The sequence below is a fragment of the Pygocentrus nattereri genome, chromosome 17 (assembly GCF_015220715.1).
Source record: "Pygocentrus nattereri isolate fPygNat1 chromosome 17, fPygNat1.pri, whole genome shotgun sequence".
Lineage (NCBI taxonomy): Eukaryota > Metazoa > Chordata > Actinopteri > Characiformes > Serrasalmidae > Pygocentrus > Pygocentrus nattereri.
Window position 1 is genome coordinate 7,108,641 of NC_051227.1, and position 11,240 is coordinate 7,119,880.

At 40.2% G+C, this 11,240-nt stretch overlaps 1 protein-coding gene across 1 annotated transcript in view; it reads left to right on the top strand.

Moving 5' to 3' along the window:
- Window positions 1-7,636, top strand: part of mpzl3 (myelin protein zero-like 3) — a 30,099-nt gene extending 22,463 nt beyond the window's left edge. The window contains exons 3-6 of the mRNA XM_017709449.2: window positions 2,514-2,724; window positions 3,501-3,666; window positions 5,336-5,399; window positions 6,719-7,636. Of these exons, the coding sequence (XP_017564938.1) occupies window positions 2,514-2,724; window positions 3,501-3,666; window positions 5,336-5,399; window positions 6,719-6,796 (519 nt within the window). The 3' untranslated portion in view covers window positions 6,797-7,636. The remainder of the gene's footprint in view (window positions 1-2,513; window positions 2,725-3,500; window positions 3,667-5,335; window positions 5,400-6,718) is intronic.
- The last annotated feature ends 3,604 nt before the right edge of the window (window positions 7,637-11,240 follow it).

The following is an 11,240-nucleotide window of genomic DNA, read 5'->3' on the forward strand; positions in this document are numbered from 1 at the left end:
TAATAGTGGTTATTAAATGATTTATAGTGATTACTAAATAATTCATAGTAGTTTTTGAATAATTAATAGTGGTTATGAAATGATTCAACTGTACAAACTGATTATTGGGCAGTGAATAATTTATAGCAGTTACTGAATAATTCAGTGATTATTACATAATTTTTAATGCATATTAAATGATTCATAGTTGTTACTTAATAATTCATAGTGGATACTGATTAATAATTAAAAACTATCAACATTTTAATAATTTATAGTAATTACCAAATGATTCATAGTAGTTACTACATAATTTACCATAGTTATTAAACGATTCATAGTGGTTACTAAATTATTCTTTGTAGATACAGATTATTGATCAGTGAATCATTTATAGTAGTTACTGATTAATTAATAATGGTTGCTACATTATTTATAGTAGTTATTAAATGATTCATAGCGGATACTGATTAATAAATCAGTGAATAACTTACCGTAGGTACTTTATTAATAATAGTAGTTATTCGTAGTTATTCAGTAATGTATAGTTGTTACTAAATAGTTCACAGTAGATACTTATTATTGGTCAGTTAATAACTTATATTAGTTACTGAAAAATGAATAGTAGTTATTAATAGTTGTTAAATGATTCATAGTGGTTACTAAATAATTTATAGTGGATACTATTATCGGTCACTAAATCATTTGCCGTAGTTACTGAGTGATCAAGTTTCTGCAAGTGAGAAGTGCACAGTGGAGGAATGTGGGGGGCGGGGTTTTCAGGGAAAGCCTGTGGGCGGAGCCTTCTTAGAAGCTCCATTCACTACCATCGTTCCGACAGGTTGTCTCCAGTTGTAGGTCCTCGTTGAGATCACATCTGGCTGTGCAAAACAATGTTTACACTGTTTAAACATTTAGACCTTCACTCTAGCGCCCCCTTATGGACAAACTGGTGGTTGTTGTTGCTCTTCTGAGTCCTCTTGTAAAATGTCGAGCCAAACCCGTCAGTTACAGCCACTAAATGTCAAACGTTGATGAACTCTTCAGAGCTGAAGGGTAAAGCTGCCCCTGGTGGTGAGATCTGGAAGTGCAGCGCTGGAGATATAGACTGCAGACACTTTGTCTCTCTCTCTCTGTCCCCAGTGTGCAGGTAGTCTATCAGATAAGCAACCACACAGCTGTAAAGCTCTGGCACGCCGTCAGTCTCCTGCTCCCCCGACCAGCATTCACTTCAGCTATTATTAAATGTCATTGAGCAATTACGGAACGGTTCAACTGCTTTCCTCCCTCTAGATCTCCGTCTGTCCATCTGAGCCTCGTTCTCTCTTTATGTCTGTCCATCTGTCTCCTTTAAGGCACCTATCAAGTTATAAAATGTAAAAAATAAAGATAAACATGTTGTTAAAGTGAGACGTGTTCTTTTAAAGGCCCCATATCATACGAAATTACACTTTTTGCTTCCAATTGTTTCTGTGATGTCACAAACACCAACACATTTGCATATAGCTCATTCATACTCATTCAGCCTACTGTTGTTTAGCCCCGCCCATTTATGCTGAGGTTATTGGTATTTCAGCACAGACTGTTTTCTTGAATGAGGCATAATATTGAGGGCAACCCAGTCAGAACAGAGCTCATTTACATATCTTAAAGGGCCAAGATCCTACATTTTTCTTGAGGTCATTTAATTTTCCTTTCTTTCTTTTGTTACTGTGTCTTTCAGACTGGTATATGTAAATGAACACTCCTTGTAACTTCAGCGTTAGTGGGCAGGGCCAAACTGCTGCACGAGGAGGTGGTGGATGTGTGTAAATGTGATGGTTTGTGTGACATCACAAAATGGGCTGTTTTTGCAGTATATACTGGGGAGGTTTACAGTTTTCAGAAAAAAGTGTTCATCACTTCAAGCTCTTATTTTAAAAGAAAACATGATGTTTTTAATGATGAGAGCTCTTTATAGGCAGTTTGTTTTAACTCTGAAGGGGTCAGGAGGTCACATAACAATGAAATATGACTGTTTTTGGGAGTTGAAACCACAGATGCACAGACAGTAGAACTCGGGGGAAAAAAATCAAATGCAAGGAAAATGTAGAAATATGGGCTCTTTAAGTTGTGTAAAACATAAATATGTATTAAAATGTAATGTGTACTCACTCTCCCTCTCTCTCTCTCTGTCTCCCTCTCTCTCTCTCTGTCTCCCTCTCTCTCTCTGTCTCCCTCTCTCTCTCTGTCTCCCTCTCTCTCTCTCTGTCTGTCTCTCTCTCTCTCTGTCTCTCTCTCTGTCTCTGTCTCTCTCTCTGTCTCCCTCTCTCTCTCTCTCTGTCTGTCTCTCTCTCTCTGTCTCTCTCTCTCTCTCTCTCTCTCTGTGTCTGTCTGTGTCTCTCTGTCTCTCTCTCTCTCTCTCTCTCTCTCTCTCTCTCTCTCTCTCTCTCTCTCTCTCTCTCTCTCTCTGTCTCTGTCTCTGTCTCTGTCGGTCTCTCTGTCTCACCCCCTCTTCTCTCTTCTCCTCTCCTCTCCTCTCCTCTCCTCTCCAGTTCTTTCACTTCTCTGCGAAGGCGTACCCCTCATCAGACGAGCACTTTAAAGGCCGTGTGAAGTGGCATGGTACTCCATCATTGGGGGATGCATCGATCCAGCTCCTCAACGCCTCGCTCAACGATAACGGCACGTACTCCTGCACCGTCCGCAACCCCCCCGACGTCCACGGCCCGTCCTCCCAGACCATCCTAACCGTCACGCCCAAGAGTGAGACTCGCAGCACCATCAGCTGCACCTTACATCTTAAATTACACCTTAAAATCTTAAATGCCTTGGTTTGAGAGGAAAGTTCAACTTCATCTTTTCTTCATATTGCAAATATGTGAATCACTGAATATTTCATAATAGATACTAAAACAGTTAATATATAGTACTTATGTAAAAGTTCATAGTAGATATTGAACATTTTATTGAATGAATACTGGATGATGTCTAATGATTACTGAATGATTATTAGTGCATACTGAATCATTCACATTAGACACTGAATAGTTTACTGTAAATACTGAATCATTTATAATGGACACTGAATAATTTGTTGTAGGTCCTAAAGCATTAATAATAATAAATACTGAATCATTTATAGCAGATACTGAGTCATTTATAGTAGATCCTTAACCATCAAAAGAAAATACTGAATCATTTATAGTAAGTTCTAAACCATTACCCTTACGATTTGAATCATTTATAGTAGGAACTAAAGCATGAAAAAATAAATACGGAATCATTTAAAGTATATACTGAGCATTTATAGTAGATACTGAATCATTAATAGTAAATTCTGAATCATTTATAATAGATACTGAATAATTTACAATAGTAAATACTGAATTGTTTATAAGAGATGGTGAATCATTTTGTAGTAGATACTGAATCATTTATAATAGGTACCAAAAACTGAGTTAATTATACTTCAGTCTTATCATCTCGCTCTCGGTCTCTCTCTTGCGCTCGCGCTCTCTCTCGCTCTCTCGCTCTCTCAGAGGTGGGTGTGCGTTTTTCTGATGTGGCTGTGTTGTTGGTGTTTGTTATCGTGCCGTCGGGGCTGATCGCGCTGGTGCTGTTAGTGCGAATCTTGTGTCCGTGCTGCTCGCCTGTGAAGAGGAGCTCTGGCCTCGGTCACCACTCGCCTATAGAGGTCACTGATGGGTAAGTAACAGGCACACACACAGACAGACAGACAGACAGGCACAGACACACAGAGCTCTGAGGTCAGTTCCCTCTCTGCAGTCCACTGTACTGTTTAAAACCTGTCTCCTTTTTTTAATACCACATTATATTGAAACAACCTGGGGACTGTCTATTCTGTTTGAGCTGTTAGTCAGTTGGACAGAAGCCACAGCATTGCACTGTTCCAGTCTTGTCGGGGCAGCAGTTATTTTCTTTCCTTTAACACTGATTGTTCCAGCATAATAGTATGAAATGAATCAGATGCTGATTCAGACATGGACGAGTTGAATCAAGCGTGTTAAAGCAGTGAAACAGGGAACAAATTGCAAGTTTTAGTGTGTAGGTTCTGTTTATGTGCTGAATTTTAACACAAAATTAAACATGAAGTGTCATTACACATCACATCACACATGTATCTTGTTTTTTCCAGCAAATAATTTTAGTGCAAGTTTTCTATTAATCAGACGAATGTCATATTTAAGCACGTTTTCTTTAGAGGATGTGTTAACTGCTCACATAGAAAACTAACATCATTTAACCAGGGGTGCCCAAACTTTTGAAGAACCTAGAACCACACTGTCATTATAAAATGACACGATTCGCTGTTATACAGTTCAAAATGATACAATGTATTGCTGCATTCATGCACATGCATTTAAAAACAGTGATATATTTAGAGCTGAGACATTTACAAGGATTATGTTCTGATCCATTTAAACCCAAGACATTAGTAGAGGTAGTAATAAGCTCAATGTATACAAAATCATCAGTTATAGGGTACTTTCTATTGGGAGGTGGCTGTCCCAAACCCCAAAAGTTACACTTGCAGAAATAATATTTACAGTTTTTTGGTCATTTTAAGGATATTTTGATTTCTTTTAATGTTGAAATATTTAGATTTATTATGAATTTAATTTAAAGTAAAAGAAAAAATGCTCCGATGTTTTCATGTCAGTACCGAAACAGTTTTAGTCTGTAGGCGGAGTCTTATTTTAGCCACGCCCCTGCATTTTTGAGCAGCAGGTGAGACCGCATCCCTGTCCCACGGTAATTAAGCTTAAGTGACCCTTATTAGTCCCACAATGAGGAAATTTCACCTCACACACACACACTAGGGGGCAGTGAGCACACTTGCCCGGAGTGGTGGGCATCCCTATCCACAGTGTCCAGGGAGCAGGTGGGGCTTAGGCCTCTTGCTCAAGGACACCTCAGTCATGTACTGTCAGCACTGGGGATCGAACCGGCAACCTTCTGGTCACAGGGCTGGTTCCCTAACCTCCAGCCCACGACCGCCTCACAGAAGGCAACGGTTTTGAAGTAAACATGTCTCAAAGTCTGAAAATCAGTGCGGAGCATTTAGGAAATTTACATATTTCCTATGATTTAAGCCTTTTTTTTGTGTTGTAATGGAAGATATGATGGTTTTATGTGTGTACAGATGTTTACAGCTGTTTGCTAGTCTTGTACTGGCTAGTGTGTTTGAGTTCTGCTCGAAATGAGCTAAAATTATCACTTAAACAGTGAGAGAGCTGTTTCTGTGGTGATCCATTATGTATTGTCTGTGTGTAATGTAAACACATCCATGCTGTGAATTGTGGTTAACTAATAGATACGTGTTCTGATAACTGCTGCGTTTTGTCCTCTGCAGGGAGGAGCATGTCTACAAGCAGCCCAAGCAGAAAACTCCTACATGCTGTGAACTATATTTGCTGGTGAAGTATCTCAGATTCTCTGTTTCTAAATTTCACAATTCATGAAGAAGGGTCTCGGACTGTTGGTCTTAGTCTGGGATTAATAAGGATTTCCTGTGGCGAATATCCACTCATACACCTTTTAAGCCTACGCTAGGCCAAGTGTGGGTGGGAGACATGGTGGGCTTTGGCATGTCTGACTGTAAAAGCTTTGACACATTGATCACCAGTTATTTATTTGATTTATTTATGCTGTTTGTTCACATGTATATAAATGATCCAAACATTGAATGCAGTTTTTCCTATGCGGAAAAGGCACTAATCTATTCACTCTGTTAAATAATAAAAAAAAATGTGCAGCATGAAGTCTTCTCGATCATCTCAATCATTGTTGTGTTCATTGACGTGTTGACACCAGTGACAAATGACGGGGCTGCATGGCAGCAACCTGTAGCCTACTGGACAAGCATTAAAATGATTGAGGCCTTAATCATAAAAAGTGGTTCTCTGCAAGTCAGTTTTATTTTTTATTTTGGCAAACTCAACCTGTCATTGTTGTGTCTGCCAGTGGTGTGACGTGAGCTATGATCACAGGTCAGTTGCATCTGTGCTGTTCAAAACTAATCCGTAGATACAGAGACGAGTCTGAGTACAAATATCAAGACACTTCAACACATCAGTACAAGTACCATCGAGTCTGAGACGAGTCTGTTGAGACCAAGACAAGTACAGATATCACTGAGAAGTCAGAGTACAAATCCCATTAGGACAGTACAAGTACAAATACTATTGAAACCATGACAAGTAGAGATACTATCGATACCATAGAATCTGAGACCAGTTCAGACTAAGACGGGTACAAATGGTATCAAGTCAGAGTACAAATACTGTTGAGATACCTAGTACTGTACAAGTACTATCAGATCAAGTCAAGTCTGAATACAAGTACATTCAGACCAAGACAAGTTTGAGGGCGAGTCCGAGCGCAAGTACCGTCAGACCAGGGCGAGTCCGAGCGCAAGTACCATCAGACCAAGGCGAGTCCGAGCGCAAGTACTGTCAGACCAAGGCGAGTCCAAGTACAGTCAGGCCAAGATGAGTGCATGTACAAGTACCAAATACTGCCAGGATCAAGTACAAATACTGTTGAAGTCAATGACGAGTCAGAGTACAGTTACCTTTGAGACCAAGATGAGTATGAATATGAATATGAGTACTACCTAGACCAAAATAAGTACAGAGTATTATAACACTAATAACAGACATTTGCTTTAACAAAGTTTACAAAATGGCATGTATCGACTCCTAACTCTACTTTCTCTCTGTCTCTGCTGGTTTAGGACTCAGATGATGAGGAGTACCATCACCATCATCACGAGAAACAACACATGGAGGCAATAGCTGAGTCCCAGTGTTAGCTTCTGCTGGACTCTAGATCGTCCTGTAGTGTGACGTTTGGGTAGGAGCCTGGAAAAGAAACTCCAACTGAATCAAACTTACTATAGACAAACTAGAGATGTTATGCAAACTTGATAACCCCTAGGGATGAACTTGAGAGGTTGAGGGTCTATGTTTGGTTGTCTTAGTGAAAAATCTAATTTACAGCCCGCCCATAATCCTTCCCCTCACCAAACCCAAAAGATAGTCGATCGATCGAGATATGTTTACTGCCTGAAATTTGCTTCTTTATTTTGGACTGGAGTTACGTGGCTGATGCAATAAGCCTACAAGTCTAATGATTTTGGAAGTGTAGTTACTTAGACTTCCATTAATTGGTTTAGCACAAAACTAAAGAAGCAAACTTCAAACACCAAACCTGATCGACTACATTTTGGGCAAATTAGGTTGCTACCAAAGTCCTCTGATGGCCAAATCAGGATGCAGGTCATTCAGTGTTTGGTGATATCTTTGTAATTGTAGTGCTACAGTTGTTTAGCATGATGTCCTTCAGTAAGCTCCACCAGCAATGCTTCAATGTGGAGTCAGGTCGAGGACCACCCTGAGGAGCTAAATGTACGATTTCCACCTTCTTCTATGGGAAATTTGCATTAACTGTACCTTGACTGGCCTATTTAAAAGATACTTCCTTTGTCTCAGACCATGTTCTGGATTCACAAACGGAGTAATTACATGCTTAATGGCAATTCCCTGTTGAAAATGTCTTTAGTGCAGATGCCGTGTCAAACTACTGCTGATTGACTCTCAGTTTCTGCCTCGCATATTAAAATGAGACTAGATTGCCACTCTTAAAAATGAAATGCTGAGGTTCTTCACTCAAAAACAACAATTCCAACCCTTTTGCTTAGACTTAAAGGAATATGGACTGGCTTTTAACATGCTAATATGACTAATATTATACAGCCAGCATTAATTGGTTCGCATGCTCTTTATTTCGCTAATGCTAACTGGCCCCTGTTGCTCTATTTAGTATTAGCAATGTTTTTGCCTTTCGGATGAAGTGATCCTTCAATACGTGTCTGGTGAATTGATGGTCGGAGCTAATGGTTACTGGGACACCACATGCTAGTGATTAGAAAACCTTTGTGCTAACCTGACAAGCTACATCCAGCAATTCGGGGTTCACAAGAACTTGGTCTACTGCCTTTGACTGTCCACACCATACATGCCAGTGAATTCAAAACGTGATCGTCTCCTGTTGATTAACATGGACGATAATTTTGATGCCTTTTTTTACATATTTAGACTAAAATGTCTCTTATAATGGAAGCCAATGGGCAGTTGATGAAGAAAGGAGTTCCGTTTACCTTCACTTCCCCTGGGCTTTTGTAGTATCCAGGTGTTCAGGCATGCATCTCTAAGCTGGTAGCGATTACTGTAAATCTGTCGCTATGAACCTCTGAAAGAAAGAATTAATTAAGAAAGATTTATGGCTTAATTTACAAACACATTGAATGTTTACAGACCGATGCATCCGATAGAGGAAACATTCTGGAGTACTTCTTTAATTAACTGTCTTACATGTGCTTGTTTCTTTCCATGGTTTCTAAACTGGACGTCAGTAATTAGAAGTATTTGTTGTTGTGTTTGTGTATGTTGTAAGCTTAAGTTATTTCAGATCATTTTGCTGTTTATGATGTTTGTACAGACTTTGATCTTATATTTCTTTCTATTTCTTAGCTTTACACTCAGTATTCTAATTGGACGTAGATGTTGGGGTCCAAGGCAGAGCTAATTTTCACAGCACTTTGGGGTCAAGAAGGCTTTTATTTCTTTCTAGATGAAGGCTCTAACAGAAGGTTACATTTTATATTATGAATTAATAACCAAATGCTTGCTATAGATTGCTTTTCCTTAAGTGAACTTCATGTAAATAGATCAGACGTATTGTGGCCAGCAAACATATTATAGATTGCACAGTAAAACATGATCAAGTATGAGTGTTTTATGGACACTCCAAGTGGATTTTTTTCCCTTTAATTATATGATGCATATAATGAAGTCTATAGTGTATTTAATATGTTTATACAGATGTAATATAGTTGAGAATACTGTCTAATATAAAAATGCAAGTTAAATGACTAAATAAAATCTGTATATAGTTCAAAGCTGTTGTTTCATGTTTTCTGTTGCAAAAAACTTGCTGTTTAACTCGAGACTTGCATCCCAGAGACCCGAGACTTGCACCCCAGAGACGCGACACTTGGACATGCAACTTGGAGATGTGTTTAGGGCTCGCATCCCAGAGACCCAAGACCTGGACCTCAAACTCCACACGTAACTCAGACTTCTACCTCACCAACACTGGACTTGACTCAAGCTTGTGCCCCAGTGACTCTAGACTTGAACTCAAACCTGAGAAACTAGGACTCATACCCCAGAGACTCTAGACTCGAACTCGCACCCCAGAGACTCTAGACTCTGACTTGTACCTCGGAAACTCTAGTCTTGACCTGGGCTCACACCTCATGGACTCGTTATTCAACTCTGTCATACCCTAGAGACTTGGACTTGCACCTCAGACTAAGGGATTCAACGTGCATCCCAGAGACTCTAGATTTGAGTCTGACAGACACCCCAATGAATCTAGACTTGAGACTGCCTCTAGAAACACTAGATTTAACTCCGATCTCACTCCCAAGACCCTAGACTCAACTTGCACTTCTGAGACTCTAGACTTAACATGGGACTCACAAACCTGAGATTCCAGGCTTGACTTGGGACTCACAAACCTGAGATTCTAGACTTATTCAGGACTCACAATTCTGAGACTGTACACTTCACTCGGACTCACGCTCCTGAGACTCGAGACTTAACTCAGGACTTGCACCCCCAAGCCTGGAGACTTGACTTTGGGATTCGTGCCCTTGAGACTCATCTTGGGACTCGCACCCCAAAGACTTGAGACTCGACTAAGGATGTACAGCCCTGAGACTCAAGATTCGACTTGGGGCTCGCACCCCAGAGACTCTAGTCTCGGACTCGGACTCACACCTTAAAGGCTCAGGACTTAGACTTCTGCAAAACTACTTGTGAACTACGAGTGTTGGCCCTCGTAAAAAACTTATTTCTAACTGAAACGTAAGCTGCTACAACCCTTCCTGGTATATCCTCTGTGTAGCTGCATGGTGTCTTTCCTCCAGTTGTATCTATTTCTCTTCTCTTTAGTGATGGGCGAGTAATGCCTTGTCTGCAGATGCTGTGGTTTACCTCCACTAATGGCCCCCTGGGAAAGCCTACAACAGCTAAATGACACATTTGATACCAGATGGAAGTGCACTAGAGGGACCATATGAGCAAGATAATGTTAGCTTTAAATCTTAAAACATGTTGAGTCTTACTTTCAGCCTTGTTGGTTATCATGCACTAAGGGTTTTGAATGCACCATAAAGGTTTTAAAAATGTTCTTTGAATTATAATCTAGGTATAGTTTCTGTTTTGGGTATAGAGGGAAGTTCATTTGTTCCAGGCTGTTTTCAAATTAGATCAAAGGTCTAGAATAGTGCGCTCTAATACTCTTGATTCCTCTCGTGAGCAGCCTGATAATTTGCTGACGAGTTGAAGCAGGGAGGGGAAATGAAGTACAAAGTTTGGAAAGGCTCATTAATGACATTATGCATGAAGCATCAAAAGCTGATATTCATCAGCTGTCGTTTATGGTTTTAATGAGCATTTCACGTAGTCTAAATATGATTCCTGAGACAGACGCTGTTTCAATTACATGCGTTTTGTAAGCCATTTGAATTAGATTGACTCCTACATATTTCTGCACACAGAATAAATGTGTAAGTTGTTTGGTGTCTGGTTTTGAATGTAAAAGTATTTCACTTTCCCACCTGCTAGAATGTGCCCAATATGGCCAAAAGTATGTGGACATCGGATCATATATGAGCACTTTGGACATCCTGTTCTAAAACCATGGACATCATTGGAAAATTTTGGCCCATTTCCGGCTGTAACACCCTCCACCCTCTTCTCGGAAACTGTCAGTTCATCCCAAATGAGCTCAGTGGGGTTGAGCTCAGGGCTCTGTGCAGGCCACTGGAGTTCTTCCACACCAAACTGTTCAAACCATGGGTTTATGGAACTTGGTTTGTGCATAGGGGTCTTCTTTTGGAAGAGGAAAGGGTCTTCCCCAAACTGCTGACACAAAATTGGAAGCATATGTTTAAAATGTGTTTCACGGTACCCTTCACTGGAACTAAGGGGCCCAAACCCTGACAGCCCATTATCCCTCCTCCACCAAACTTTACTGTTGGCACTATGCATTCCTATAAGTAGTGTTCTCCTGGCATCTGTCAAACCCAGATTCATCCATTAAATTGGTGACTACATCACTAGGCAGTTTCCACTGCTCCAGAGTCCTGTGGTAGCGGTTTACACCACTCCAGCTGACGCTTAGTG